This window comes from Mirounga leonina, unplaced genomic scaffold (assembly GCF_011800145.1).
Source record: "Mirounga leonina isolate KUSES-001 unplaced genomic scaffold, KU_Mleo_1.0 Mir_127, whole genome shotgun sequence".
NCBI classification, from domain to species: domain Eukaryota; kingdom Metazoa; phylum Chordata; class Mammalia; order Carnivora; family Phocidae; genus Mirounga; species Mirounga leonina.
Genome location: NW_023270316.1, coordinates 79,961,306 through 79,977,567, shown reverse-complemented (window position 1 = coordinate 79,977,567; position 16,262 = coordinate 79,961,306). Strand labels below are relative to the sequence as shown.

Here is a 16,262-nt window from a genome sequence, read left to right as displayed (position 1 = left end):
AAAAAATCTAAAAATCTGGCAAAGACTATATTTCCCCTAAATATTTAATTGCATTGTTACATACTATTTTACATAGGGTTCCTCTCCAGAAAATTAAGACTATAGTAACTTTGTGGCCTAACAAGAAACAAAAACAAAAAACAAACAAAAAAACCCAGCACCAACTCTCCAGCCTAGGGTTCAGCAAACTTTTTCTGTACAGGGTCAAAGAGTAAGTAGCTTAGGTTTTGTAAGTCACAGATACTCTAATATTCTTTTATTTTCCTTATCCATTAATTCTCTAAAATGTAAACACCATTCTTAGCTCTGTGGTAGGGTGGTATGAAACTGCGAACTGGTCCCAGGCTAGTTTGCTGACTTCTGCTCTAGTGAAATTAATCTTATGATGCTTCAAATATGCAACATATACTTTACTTGAAAACAAAGATATCTTAATATTAAAATATACCATCTACATTTTCTAAGAGTATAATCCGGTGAAACAATAAATGATCTATTTTTGAAATGCTTCAATAAACCCACCATGAATATTTTAAATATGTAATTAATTTATTCTCAAAGTTCATCGGTAATTTATAAAATTTTAGACACCATGAAATTAATTTTAAACATACAAATGTTTTAAAAATTAAAATAAGAATTTGCAGTATTTTAATTTTAAATTGTAGCAACATTTCCAAATAATTTTTGAAAAGAAAAGTAAAATTAAAATCTGTCCTTCATTAATTATATTAAATGCCACTGAACAAATGTAAAAAACACTGGTATGAGTTTTAAAAAATTGTGAAATAATTTCAAAGAATAGAGTCCGCAGACAAATTTATGATATAGCCACTTAAATGTAACAGCAGAATACATTTTACTTAATCATTTCCTTCTAATCCCCTAAATGATTTATGCATATGACATTACAAATAGCTACACATGTGCCCCAAGAATGTGAAGTTTGTGCCAAAAAAATATTAAGAAAGCTAATTCCACCAACTTTGACTATAAGCAAGCACTTTAGGAAAAGAAATGTTCAGGTACATATAAGGACAAGGAAGAATTTCCTAATCCTCAATGGAATGAAATAAAGTTTCCCTAAGGAAATGTATCATATGTGGTTTACATCTTGATTATATTTAAAATTAAAAACTTAGTCACTAGTTTCCAAAATATGGGCCAAAAAAATTTTAATTACACATACTTTCATAACATCATAAAATATCCTCACACTGATAAATCCAACAGATTTATGTTCACATATAACAACCAAAAGCCCTAAGACCACATTTAAAATATGTCATAAGCAAACACTATGTATCCAAGGAGGAAAAAGAGAATTGCAAAATGATACTAAAAATACTAGAAATTAGAGAAGGAAATTTGCAATGCTTGAAAACTCATGTGGTAATGGAATTTAAAAATCAAATTAAACCTTTAGTATAACTTATAAAAGTAAGAAACTTCTCTAATTGAATTTAAATGCCACATAATTTTTAGTCAAAGGATATTTACTTGATGCAGGCTAAGATAAAAATTTCTTGTTGTTATTACACAAGTTAGGATGTATTTTATTGTGTGTATTCTTTTTTAGAAAGAAAGTTTAAAATTTTTCTTGGGACAGAAGAATGGGACAGAGAAGGTCAGCAAAAGAGTCACTGACTTGAATTAATACTGTTAGCCTCAGAAACTTATTAAAGAATCATGGCTTTTGAATAGCTAGGGGAAAAAAACACCACTAAATATTTTTCAGAATAATGACTATTAAAATAGCATTCATCTAAGGTGAATAATAAGACTCTTTGTTAGTTCACATTAAGAACTTGGGGACTTTAACATATTTGAAATATCCTTGTTTGCCCTACCATTTTGCCTGCCCAAATCAAAAACCTGAGTCAGACCAAATCTTTAGAACTAACTCCAGTTTATGAGAAATTCAGGGATAGAGAAACTTGCTAAGCATCACTGCATGGATAAATTCAACATGATCCAGGATGTGAGAAACAAGGGTCTGTTTTCTTAAAAAATTAAGGGAAAAATTTAAAAGGTGAAGAGAAAACCTACAGACTAAAAACACTGGATTTATCAGCCAATTTGAACCAATTGTAAAGAAAATAAAAACCTTTATAAAACCTGAGCAAACGTGGGCTTTTACTAGTTAATATTAAAGAAGTGACAATTTTTAAGATATGACAAAGATAGTTTTAAAAAGAGTCCTTATCTTCTAGGGATACATACTGAATTACTTATTAATGAAATCATATAAAGCCAGGGATTTAATAAAAATAATTCGGGAAAGTGGCTCTACTTAAAGACGAAAAGATCAGCTGTGTGTTGATAACGGTCATGACTGGGTAATGAGCACATACTGGTCTACATTTGTATATATCTAAAATCTTCCAATATAAAGAATTTTTATTTATTTTATTTCATTTTTTTTTTAAGTTTGTTTATTTAAATCATCTCCACACCCAACGTGGGGCTTGAACTCCTGACCCCAAGATCAAGAGCTGCATGCTCTTCTAACTGAGCCAGCCAAATGACCCTAAAGAATTTTTAATATCAATAAATGTTGAAAATCAATCAAGTAGAGATGACAGATTTATCAAGAGTTCTAATTTAGAACCATATATTTAAAAAAAGATAAAAATGGAGAAAATTTTAACATCCTTTTCATAAAACATTAATAGTATCTTCAGAAACTACTTTTAAGTTATTACCTGTAAGAGGTTAAGAAAATCATTAGTTTAACATAAACACGACAAATTCAGAAAGATTAAAAAATATATTATATAAACCAATATCCAAAGAATTCTAAATATGCATTGTCCACCTGACAATATAAAATAATTTTAGTTAACTAGTATTTTACTTACATTTTCCATATAGTTTGGCTTAAAGCCCTCTTGTTGTCGCCTCAGTTCCTCCTGTTCTCTGTGTCGGATCATTTCTTCCTCACGGCGTCGATGCTCTTCCTCATGTCTGAAAGATTTTTAAATAAAAATTTCAGCCTGGTTGACATGTAAGCCATGATCAGGTATTTTATTCCAGGTAAAACAAAATCATTTACACAAGTTACTTTATACAAAATCTGCTAATGATGACTGACTGACTAGATTTACTTTCCTTCTTCTAGTTTGCTCTAAGCCTTTAATAAATCAAATAACCCAAAGAAATAAAGTAACTAGGATAAATTAAAAAATAGAGTAATAACATGTAACTAAGAGTTAATATGCTTACAGTCAAAAAATCAGGAGTGTAAAAGCTCAAACATGTATTAAATTACTGTATAAAGAGAAAAGCTTGGGATCTATCACTGGCATAATAGAGTTCTTAAAGGCACTAAGAACCAATCCTGATATAAGCCACTACAAAGAACAACACTGCCTAGTCAAGAAAAATCTATACAGTGTCAAAGGAACCCTTAACAAACCCTCTCTCCCCCATTTTATCAACCCAATGAGGAAAACCTCTGGAACAGGTGTCAGACTACCATCTGTTTTTGTAAATTAAGTTTTATAAGACAATCATCTATTTAATGTCTATAGCTACCTTGGGCCAGAGCAGTGCTGAGTAGTTGAGACAAAGACCATATGACCTGCAAATCCTAAAATGTTTACTATTTAGCTCCTTCCCAGAAAAAGTATGCCAACCTCAGCCCTAGAGGTATGTGGGAGGAAAAAATATTGAACTATATATGTGTTCAGAATTACAAAGAAGTCAGTAATTACTTATGATTAAGAGAAAAAAAACCCCACAAAATATTATTGAATATACTCACATTATATTGGCATGTATGTCAATGCATATTCAAGTATATATGCCCTCTACTCAAAAACAAAAAACATTACTTCAGGGGTGCTTGGGTGGCTCAGTCGTGAAGCGTCTGCCTACAGCTCGGGTCATGGTCCCAGGGTCCTGGGATCGAGCCCCGCATCGGGCTCCCTGCTCTGCGGGAAGCCTGCTTCTCCCTCTCCCACTCCCCCTGCTTCTGTTCCTGCTCTCACTCTCTCTTGTCAAATAAATAAAATCTTAAAAAAAAAAAATTATTTCAGTAGTGAAGACTATATAATACTGATGCGCTCCCATTAAGTCTCATTTTCTGTTGCTCTTATAAGTACATTCCTACGCCAAGTGTAATACTTGAATTTCAAGATACTCTGTTGTTTCCTGTATCATGCCTCTCCTAAACACAAGTCCATGAACTAAAAAAATGGTGGTTATTTCCCACAGACAGCAGAAAACCTAGCTCTTAGAGGAGTTTGGGTCAGACCACAAAGTAACAATGTTCCTAAGGGATTTTAAGCAAAATCTAGACTATTTTGAGATTTTTGTCTAAGTCCCCAATATACATTTCTATTCAGGTAAATTGAACATTCAAATAAAGTGGTTAATCCACTTCTTGGACATTAACACTCATAAATTTTATGGTAAAGAAAATATTTTCATATTCACACATGTGAAAATGTACATAGGTACAGTTAAAAACCCCCTATTCAAAAACTCCAATACTACGTATGTTTTGAAACTGATTTTTCCCGATTTCAAAAAGGGTCCATATACTATTATTATACCACTAATAGGATCTGGGACAGGACCCAGTAATCAACCACACTGGTATTTCTGCAGTAAGATGAAGATTCACTTTTGTGAAAATAATAAAGGTCTGACATGACCCCAACATAAATGCAGGTCAGGTTTTGTCATCAAATAGGCTCATATCAGGGCGCCTGGGTGGCTCAGTTGGTTAAGCGACTGCCTTCAGCTCAGGTCATGATCCTGGAGTCCCGGGATCGAGTCCCGCATCGGGCTCCCTGCTCAGCGGGGAGTCTGCTTCTCCCTCTGACCCTCCCCCCCCCCATGTGCTTTCTCTCGTTCTCTCTCTCTCAAATAAATAAATAAAACCTTTAAAAAAATTTAAAAAAAGGCTCATATCAGATCCTGCCACTAAATGATACATGAAAAAGCTTTTGGTTTTCAAAGTTTTTGGTCTTCAGAATTGCAATAAGGACCTTGTTCACGAATAACTTATGACATGTAATAGAAATTTAAATGGGCAAGTCCATTTCCAATAAACTAAAAAGAAATATCTATACAAATGTGCAAGGATATATGTACACAACGATATACACACTGTGGCATTAATTAAAGGCAAAAGGTTGAAAATCAATTACAAATGAGAAACAAGTTTGGCTCATCAATGCCAAGGAACACAAAACAACTGTTACGAAGGCACATTTGCATTTACTGACACAAAAGAATATCAGCTGTCAGGAAAAAAGCAAGTAAAAAAACAGCATTCCTATTACTGATTTTAAAAATAATTTATATGAGCACAGAGGGGGGTAGAAGAAGTTTATGTCACACTGGGAATAATCGGGGAAACAGGATCATTAACTTTTTTACTTTACATATATAATGTATCATTGAGTTTTGTTTTATACATGTATTGCCATAACATTTTAAAACAAAAACCAATCAAGTATTTTAAACAAAATTTGAAATGTACTTCTCCCATTGTTAAAGCAACTTTTTTCTGATAAAATGTGAGAATAGATTTACAAATCAGGAGTAAAAAGGTAAAATCACTTCAAACAGTTATTTTTCTTCCTTCCATTCTTTTGTCCAAAAATTCAAGAATTTCTACTTTGTTCTGAAATAAGTTGATGCCACACTGACAATTCCATAATCTGAACTTACAGACAATATTCAGAACTATCCCCTATTATATATATGTACACTTTTAATTTTTTCTATTTCACAAAATACTTTAATGAGTATCTATATGTATATTTAATGTCTCTGCAGGTGAAGGACAGATAACTTCCTAGGTAATATTTACAAGTGGAACTAAAAAAGTGACAGATTTTAACATCCGTCATGTTATAATTAATTGGAAATTGATAAAACCTCAATTTTACAACTTAATTTGAACCCATTTATTATTTTCAGGTCTCAAGTATTTTTGTAGGATTTTGAAAAATGGACAAGATCTAGAAACTAAGCCATGATATAACTAATGGATAAAAATGTCCTCCTACTCTTTGTTCCTATTTAGCATTACACTCTCCACACTTACTGCAGGGCTCAGTACGTAAGATCTTTATGTCGAATGACATAAAAAAGGAAAAGAATGGATAGATGGATAGATGAGTGAGCAGAAGGGTGGTAAAATTATGAAGAAATAAATGAACTACTAAGTGGTCAAGTCACAACTTGAACCAACTCATCACACCTTGTCTTAGTCTTCTTTCTTCACTAAGACAGCCTCTGAAAAATTAATTGACCCGTGAGAAACCTAATAATTTGTAGCACTGAAAGGAAAACTGTAAATTTGTGCACTCCAAATAAGTTTTTTCTCTCTAAATATACTTTCTTAAACCAGTTTTGTCGATCTTCTAAAGTGAAACAAAAAAGCAGAGTCCAAACTATCCAGCTTGTTAACAGTTAAAGCTGTCTTATGTATGGCAGGAGCCACAGTCAGCTGTATTTCCTCAGTTTAACTGCTGTAGTTTTATTTGCTTTGTCTTGAAAGTACAGGATATTTTTGACAATTACTGGTGTAAGTTCCTAGCCACATTCAGTCTTTCTTGGTCTTTCATGAACTTGACATTTTTTCTTTTCCAGCAGCAGACAGGTTTCACTGACCTGGGCCTGGGGCAGACCGGGATCCTCACCCACAGCAGGGGGTGGAGGTGAGGTTGAAAATAAAATGTGATTTGTGGTAGAATTGCAGGTTTTGGCTATGCTGAGAGCCAAGGGCCTGGTTAGCTGGTAGCTGCAAAGTCGGACTTTTCTGTTGATTGTATCTGCAGCTGCAGCAGGAAAGGCAAAGCCTGACTTTCCTGCTGGTTGCATCTGCAGGAGTAGCAGGGAGGCAAGGAGTTCAGAAGCTGGATTCATGGGGCACAGGGAGGAAGTCCAGTCTGTTGGTTACCATGTTCCATCTGCTTTTGTAAGTACAAAGCACCACGAGGCTGGAGGACCTCTGTCTGGGTGGGTGGGCTAAAAGTGGCCGGGCACAGCCTCATGTAAAACTTTTCTTGAGCTGCAAGAAAAGGTAGTGGCTTCTCTTCCTGTAGGGCCAAAAGCTTCGCCTGCAATTTCAGGATCTGTTCCTGAGGGGGGTCTCCTCTAGTGACATTCTCTCTTCCAACTCCTTTTTCTTCTCTCCTGCTCTTCCTTCATCTTTTGTTCCATCATCTTGTACACCTCTCCCTCCTCCAGCAGACCACATTCCTAGCTCCATCATGATGTGCCAGTGCAATACCCAGGCCATGGCACTGGAAAGCTTGGGGCATTCCAGGAATGCAGGCATGGTGCTGCCAGGGATACTTGGGCCATGGGAGCCTTGCTCTATCACTGACTACCAGAACTTGGACTGGACCTGTGGGGCAGCAGGTTCTCAGGGGGTACCATGCCCAGCGGAAGCAGAAGCCCACTGACCTGCCATAGTAGTGTCTAACACTTGCCACCACGACCTACCAGCCTGGCAGGAGAGGTCTACCACGTGCGCAGAGCCAGGCCAATGGTCTCCAGCCTGGGCACTCAGCACACCTTCCTCCCCATTAGCCTCAGAGTGAGCCTGACACTTTTTAAAAGACAACGGATTATTTTGTACAATGTCTTTCAATCTGGGTTCATGTTATATTTCCTCACGGGCTAGCCTGAGGTTATAAATTTTTTGCCAAAAAACCCCACAGAAATGACAATGTATCCCTCTGACTGCATCATATCAAACAGTTCCTGATATCAATGTCTTATTACAGGTGATACGAACCTTAATACTTGGTAATGGTGGTGTCTGTTGCTTCTCCACTTTAAATTTACTGTTTTTCCATTTGTACCTAATACAAATGACTATGCAAATTGTTTCTAAAGTTTCGGCAAAAACTTGAACATCTGTCAGTAAATCTTGTCTGTGACAATTATTACTATAGTGTTTGACCCACTGGTGATCTTCTCTCATTCCTTCCATACTGATTAACTGGAATTCTACTATAAGGAAAAGTTGTCCATTCTCTTCCATTTATTTATTTATTCATTCAATTATTTACTTCTATCAGTATGGACTCATGGATATGTACTTTATTCTACAGTTTAAAATCTAATACTATAATTTTTTATTTTGTTGTTGAAACTGTTCCAACTTTGGCCATTTAGGAGCACCTTCAGTTTGCCTGTGTACTTTCAATATGCCCCATCTTTTTTTTAAAGATTTTATTTATTTATCTGACAGAGAGAGAGACAGCGAAAGAGGAAACACAAGCAGGGGGAGTGGAAGAGGGAGAAGCAGGCTTCCTGCTGAATGGGGAGCCTGATGCAGGACTCGATCCCAGGACCCTGGGATCATGACCTGAGCCGAAGGCCAGACACGACTGAGCCACCCAGGTGCCCCAATATGCCCCATCTTTTAGGAGTACAGACCTACTTCATTTTATTCAGCTTTGCCTTACTGTGCACTTCAGATACAATGGGGGTTTTTTTGTTTTGTTTTGTTTTGTTTTTACAGATTGAAGGTTTGGGTCAACTCTGCATCAAGCAAGTCTATTGCCCCATTTTTTCCAAATGCATTTGCTCACTTTGTGTCTGTCACATTTTAGTAGGTAATTATCACAATATTTCATTATTATTATTATTATATCTGTAACGGTGATGTGTTTGATGTTGTTACTACTACAATTGTTTTGAGACGCCACAAACCACACCCATGTAAGACCAAACATTATCAATAAATACTATGTGTGTTCTAACTGCTCCATCAACAGGAGCATCTCTCTCCCTCTCATCTGTCTCCTTCTCCTTGGGCCTCCCTACTCCCTAAGACACAACAATATTGAAATTAGGCCCATGCCTAGTCCTAGAATGGTCTCTGAGTGTTCAAGTGAACAGCTACATGTCTCTCACTTTAAATCAAAAGCTAGAAATGATTAAGCTTAGTGAGGAAGGCATGTCAAAAGCCGAAAAAGGCCAAAAGCTAGGCCTCTTGCACCAAACAGTTAGCCAAGTTGTGAATGCAAAGGAAAAGTTCTTCGGGGAAACTGAAAGTGCCACTCCAGTGAACACACGCATAAGAAAACAAAACAACCTTGTTGCTGAAATGGAGGACTTTTAAGTAGTCTGCATAGAAGATCAAAGGAGCCACAATACTCCCTTAAGCCAAGACCTAATCCAGACCGAGGCCCTATTGCTATTTAATTGTATAAAAGTGGAAAAAGGCGGGGAAGCTGCAGAAAAAAGTTTGAAGCTAGCAGAGATCCAGAAGCTGCCATCGAGTTACCCAGAAGATCTAGCTTAGATAATTAATGAAAGTGGGTACACTGGGCGCCTGGGTGGCTCAGTTGGTTAAGCGACTGCCTTCAGCTCAGGTCATGATCCTGGAGTCCCAGGATCGAGTCCCGCATCGGGCTCCCTGCTCGGCAGGGAATCTGCTTCTCCCTCTGACCCTCCTCCCTCTCATGCTCTCTGTCTCTCATTCTCTCTCTCTCAAATAAATAAATAAAATCTAAAAAAAAAAAAAAGTGGGTACACTAAACCACAGATTTTCAATGTAGATTAAATAACCTTATACTGGAAGATGATGACATCTAGGATATTCATAGCCATAGATGAGAAGTCAATGCCTGGATTCAAAGGACAGTCTGTCTTGTTAGGGGCTAACACAGCTTGGTGACCTGAAGATGAAGCCAATGCTCACCGACCATTCTGAAAATCCTAGGGCCCTTAAAAATTACACTCAATCCACTCTGCCTGTGCTCTACACATAGAACAACAAAGCCTGGATGACAGCACATCTACTTACAACGTGGTTTACTGAATATTCTAAGCCCACTGCTGAGATCTACTGATCAGAAAAAAAAGATTCCTTTCAAAATATTGCTGCTCCTTGACAATGCGCCTGGTCACCCAAGAGGTCTGATGGCGATATACAACAAGATTAATGTTGTTTTCACACCTGCTGACACAACATCCATTCTGCAGCCCCACAGATCAAGGAGCAATTTCAACTTTCAGGTCTTATTATTTAATAAATACATTTCATAAGGCTATAGGTGCCTTAGTGATTCCTCTGATAGATCTGGGCAAAGCAGATGAGAAACTTCTAGAAAGGATTCACCATTCTAGATGCCATTAAGAACATTTGTGCTTCATGGGAAGCACGGGAAGAGGTCTAACTATCAACATTAACAGGAGTTTGGAAGAAGTTGATTCTAACCTAACCCTCATGGATGCCTTTCAGCTGAGGGGTTCAAGACATCAGTGGGGGAAGTAACTGCAGATGTGGTGGAAACAGCAAGCAAACTAGAAGCGGGGCCTGAAGATGGGACCACATTGATGCAATCCCATGGTAAAACTTTAACGAATGAGGAGCTGCTTCTATGGATGTGCAAAGAAAGTGGTTTCTGGAGATGGACTCTACTCCTGGTGAAGATGCTGTGAAGACTGTTGAAATGACAACAAAGAACTTAGCATATTACATAAATGTAGTTGGTAACACATCAGCAGGGTTTGAGAGGACAGACTCCCAATTCTGAAAGAAGTTCTACTGTGGGTAAAATGGTATCAAACAGCACCACAAGCTACAGAAAAATCTTGCCTGCAAGGGAGACTATTCATGCGGCAAATTTCAATATCATCTTATTTTAAGAAATTGCCACAACCACCCCAACCTTCAGCAACCATCAACCAGTCAATATTTTTTTAATTAAGGCATGCACTTTTTTTTTAAACATAATGCTATTTCACACTTAATAAACTATAGGTGTAAATATAACTTGTATGTACTGGGAAACCAAAGAATTCATTTGACACACTTTATTGTATTGTATTCACTTTACAGCACTGGTCTAGATCTGAATCTGCGGTATCTCCGAGGTATGTCTATGAGAGGGTTTGAGAGGATTCCTATTCTGAAAGAAGTTCTACTGTGGGTAAAATGCTATCAAACAGCACCGCATGCTACAGAGAAATCGTTTGTGAGAGTCAAAAACTGCCACAGCCTTCCCAACCTTCAGCAACCACCACCCTGGATCAGTCAGCAACCAGAAACATCAAGGAAAGCCCTTCCACCAACAAAAAGATTACAACTCATTGAAAGCTCAGATGATGGTTAGCACTTTTTATCAATAAAGTGTTTTTTCATTAAGGTGTGTACATTTTTTTTAGACATAATGCTCTTGTACACTTGTTACATTATAACAGTGTAAACATAACTTTTACATGCACTGGGAAGCCAAAAAGTTCATTAGATACACCTTATTTCAATATTTGCTTTACTCCAGTGGTCTGGTACCGAACCTGCAGTACATCACAGGTACACCTGTACTTTCTTATTCCCTGGCATAACATTCCAGGCTCATCCTGGACTTTTTAGTCCAGGAATCAACCACTTCTCCACAAAGCCTAGTTCCTTTTATTAAAGAATGGTGTTTGAATCAAGAATCTGGGCCCTAATAATGTGCTCACTGTTACTGAGGCATTGCATCACTGCTTCTAGGTAGACAGGAGTTATGAAATGTATGTATGTATGTGAACCCACATATATACACACATCTATATTTCTCTAAGTTAAATACCACTGAGTTCTATTGTTACCCTGATCCCAATTCAACACCACTGGATTCATTTTAGTTTTAACCTTTCTCTCTTTTTTCTTTCTCCAACAATGAGAAACCTGTGTTTCATTATCTATTATTTACTAATTTGTTCACTCAAAAAAGTATATGCATTCTTTTCATTAAAGACCTGATCAAAGTAGGAAAAAAGTACATACAAAAAATAGTTTCAGAACTACTAACCCATATCCCTGTGAGAAACACATTAATTAGATTACAAAATATATTGCTTTTCTTGTAATTGGCCTATAGTGTCAAGACAGTGTTTCCCAAAGTTATTTAGGTTCCTTATTTTCTTCCTCATCCCCCTTCAGAGTGTTAATGTTATTCACTTGCAATGCAATTATGTTCATTTGTGTTTTTTTTTTAAAGACTTTATTTTTAAGTAATCTCTACTTAAACCCATTCTGGGGCTCGAACTGACAACCCCAAGATCAAGTTGCATGCTCTACTGACTGAGCTAGCCAGGGGCCCCCATTTTTATGTGTTTTTTTTTTTTATGCCCTCTTATTGGTTCTCCCCACATTGTTTGGTTAAATTAATTTTTTTGAGAAATGAAGGGTAGAGTCCTAATTCTAAAAGCCTAGCTGTCAAGTATAAATATAAGGGAAAATGGAGTCAGAGTTTTATACTTGGGAGGGAAGGTTTCCTTTTCTTTGTACAAGTAGAACAGACTTTAACATACTTACATAAAAAGGAAAGAAACGACAACAAAGAAATTGGCAAAAGGTCCCTTGTGTAAGGAGATCATATGGGGAGTTTTATATAATAGTCGTTCTCAAACTTTATGATGCATACGAATCACCTAGAAGATTAAGCACAGGTGGCTGGGCTCCACTCATATAGTTTCTGATTCACCGGTTGGGGAAGTGGAGGCTTATAATTGGAATGCTGATGCCGTCTGTCCAAATATAATTTGAGAAGTAATTTAGAGTAAAATCAGGGTAGTTGCAAGACAGAAACATACATACACTGATATAAGTAGGTACAAAATTAGAAAAAATACTTCAAAATATACTGAATACAACCTATCTCCAGACCATAAAGACACTTCACATTTATTCAAGGCTTTTTGCCTTCTTTTTTATTTTTTTATTTCCCATGAGCACCTACCTTACTTCCTACCACAAGCACTTACTACTTTTATAACACTTTATTCTTTTTTAAAAGACTTTATTTATTTGACAGAGAGAGAGAGACAGCAGAGAGAAAACACAAGCAGGGGGAGTGGGAGAGGGAGAAGCAGGCTTCCCACTGAGCAGGGAGCCCGATGCGGGGCTCGAGCCCAGGACTCTAGGATCATGACCTAAACCCAAGGCAGACACCCAACAACTGCACCACCCAGGCGCCCCTTTTATAACACTTTAAAAAACAAAACTTTGAGGGGTGCCTGGGTGGCTCAGATGGTTAAGCTGGGCTCCCAGCTCAGCAGGGGTCTGCTTCTCCCTCTCTCCGTGCTCATGCTCTCTGTCTCAAATGAATGAATAAATAAAATCTTGAAAAAATAAAAAAAAATATATTAAAAAATAAAAAACAAAACTTCGGGGCACCTGGATGGCAGTTAGTTGAGCATCTGACTCTTGGTTTCAGCTCAGGTCATGACCTAAGAGTGCTGAGATTCAGCCCCATGGCAGCCTCCACGCTCAGTGGGAAGTCTGATTGATATTCCTTCTCTCCCTCTCCCTCTGACCCTCCACCCCACACTTGTTCTTTTTCTCTAAAATTAATTTAAAATTTTTTCTTAAATAAAACTTTAAGTCTGCTTTAATCTATCATAGCTTTGTTCATAACACTTCCTATTATGATTTTTAAAAACTTTTAAGAGTGATATTTATCTCATTATATTTCACAATTAAATACTGCTAGTACAAGAAAAGCTGTTAATTTTTGTTTATATATCTTGGATCAACCACTCCCCCAAAGTCCTTATTTAACCTAGAAGATTTTAAGTTGACCATCACAGTCATCTATTTTATACTGAGATTTTATTTTATTATTTTTTTAAAGATTTATTTATTTATTTGAGAGAGTGAGAATGAGAGAGAGAGAGTACATGAGAAGGGGGAGGGTTAGAGGGAGAAGCAGGCTCCTCGCTGAGCAGGGAGCCCGATGCGGGACTCAATCCAGGGACTCCAGGATCATGACCTGAGCTGAAGGCAGTCGCTTAACCAACTGAGCCACCCAGGCACCCCATACTGAGATTTTAAATACCCATACCCCTTTTTATCATGTATTCCACTTCCACAAATCTTTTTTAAGCAAATTATCAGAAGCACAAAGATGTATAAAAGCATTCAGTAGTGTTATACATATGGAAAAATTAAAACTAAGAACAATTCAAATATGTCCATCTCTAGAAAAATGATCCAGTAATTTACAGTGCATTCTTACAGCAAATTATATGCAATACCTAAGCCCCTTATATAAGTTCACAGTGAATGCAGTGTCCATAACCAGCTTGGGGGGAAAAAAAAAACATAATACCAAAGAATTATGCTAATGTGTAGAGTAATTCCCAAAGCATAGTCAAAATAGACAATTTTGTTATTTTTTTCTGTTATTTTCCAACTTGTACAACTTATTTATTATAGGCAGTGGGGAATTTTATTAAAAACACAATGAAAATTACATATATTCACATATATATTACAATGATTTTCTTTTACCTCAGTTGTATTTGCTTCCGTTTTTGTAACTCTTGGTTTCTGAGTTCTTCCAAGCGTCTGAGTTCTTCTTGACGCCTCATGAGATCTATAAAATATTGATTACACATTAATATTTTTACCTTCCCTTTCTTTTTTTTTTTTAAATCAATAATCATATAGATTCTCTACTGCTGGCAATATACTTAGTAACTTATTCATACTCATGCACCTCGCTTTTTTTGTCTATCATTTTATAATGAAAAATTATAAGCTGTGTAATTAATCAAATTAGTATCTTTTCTGGACCTGTTTCTTCATGTGTATGGAAATAATAATAAAATTTATCCTTACGTTAAGAAATTAAAATGGGTAGTAACTGTTTTAATGTAACGCCTGGAACATATTAAAAACAGAATAAACAGTAGCTATATTTTCATATACATTCTTTCAAATTAGAAATTTTTTCAGCTGCGAATTTTGTAAAGCCCAAAAGGACGCCTTGGGAGACATGAGCAGAGGGCACATAAGAACCAAAACAAACAGTAAGAATAATAGGATACTGTTTAACTGCCAAAGAATATCCCCACCCCCCCATAAATTAGCATAAGATTCCTCCCACACAAAGTCAATTTCTTATGAAAAAAGGCTATGAGAGAATTCTTGGGAGTGGGGGCTGAATTCTGACACCAACAAAATTATTTTAAACAAGATGAGAATTCCCCCAGTCACTAACCCTTGCCATATCATCAAGAACAGGGGTTCCAGAGTAGTATAAGATTAGAAAAAGTACATTTCTTTTGCCCAAGTGCTAAAAATCTTTGTAACAGCTTACCAAATTATGTGCATACAAAAAACATTAAAATACTCTGGATGGCACAATTATGGGTTGTGCTTTTATTTGCCCTCTTATCACAGTATCTGAAATTTCTAATGTAAACATAAATTACCTCAATTGAACATTTCTTAATAAATCACTATTCTCAAGAACTTATATAACAAAATACTAAGTTATTCTATGTGCCAATAACCCTAATAATATAACCACAACAAAGTAGGCATCATAACCCTAACAAGGTAAATATTATCGTCCCCATTTTACTGACTGAAAACAGCTGTATTATATATTACTTATGTCAAAGAAAAAAGATTCAGACAGATTATAAATGTATTATAACCATCCAGCTAGGGTAAGGTAGTGACCAGGGGATTCCAACAAGATGTGTGAAAACACTTAGCTACCTTAAAAGCCATCAAAAACTACTACAATGATTTCAAACATTGAGACAATTAGTTGTCAACCTTAACTACTCATTAGAACTACCTAAGTACCTTTTAACCAGACGAATTAAATCAAAATCTCTTGGGATGTAGACATCGGTATTTTTTTTTTAAAGCATGCTATTTGACTCCACTGTACAAACACTGAGAACCATACAACTATCAGATAATTACTTTAGCTGGAGAAACCTAGCAGATACCAAAAATATATAATCTACTTATAGTCCTAAGGGGAAATGCTTTGATAAGCGAAAATGTGGAAAGTGTACTACGATCATTAATTATCCAAGAAAGTCTATCCAGTATATCCAGTAACAATTTTGTCATGGTTTTGCAGGTTAGCTGCTCTTAAATCAGGGACAAATTACCATATATAATAATGTAAAAATGTGCATTACATTTTCTTCCACAAAAAGGAGTAAGAAAGAAACATAAATACTTGTTTTCTGACAACTAGATTTTCACCCTTTAAGCTGTGCCAGTTGAGAAAACTGCTTTAACCTCTCAGATAGCATTTCCCCATCTGTTAACAGTGGTTATTAGCTCAAAGAATCCAACAATAAAGTTAACAGATAAGCACATTATACAATTTAAGTAAGAGCACTATCAACTTAAAGCAAAACTACCATTTTACATTTACTAAATTATTTAAGTTGCTAATATCCGAGGTTCCTGAAATTTCAACAAAGCTTACATATTTGTACACTGCCATAGTAATATCCTTCTGGGGGGAATAAAT

At 36.2% G+C, this 16,262-nt stretch overlaps 1 protein-coding gene across 1 annotated transcript in view; it reads right to left on the bottom strand.

Annotated features, from left to right (window-relative positions):
- Nucleotides 1-16,262, bottom strand: part of PSPC1 (paraspeckle component 1) — a 72,293-nt gene that overhangs the window by 24,153 nt on the left and 31,878 nt on the right. The window contains exons 5-6 of the mRNA XM_035003764.1: nt 14,267-14,351; nt 2,862-2,967 (exon numbers count right to left, since the gene is read on the bottom strand). Coding sequence (XP_034859655.1) covers nt 2,862-2,967; nt 14,267-14,351 — 191 coding nt within the window. The remainder of the gene's footprint in view (nt 1-2,861; nt 2,968-14,266; nt 14,352-16,262) is intronic.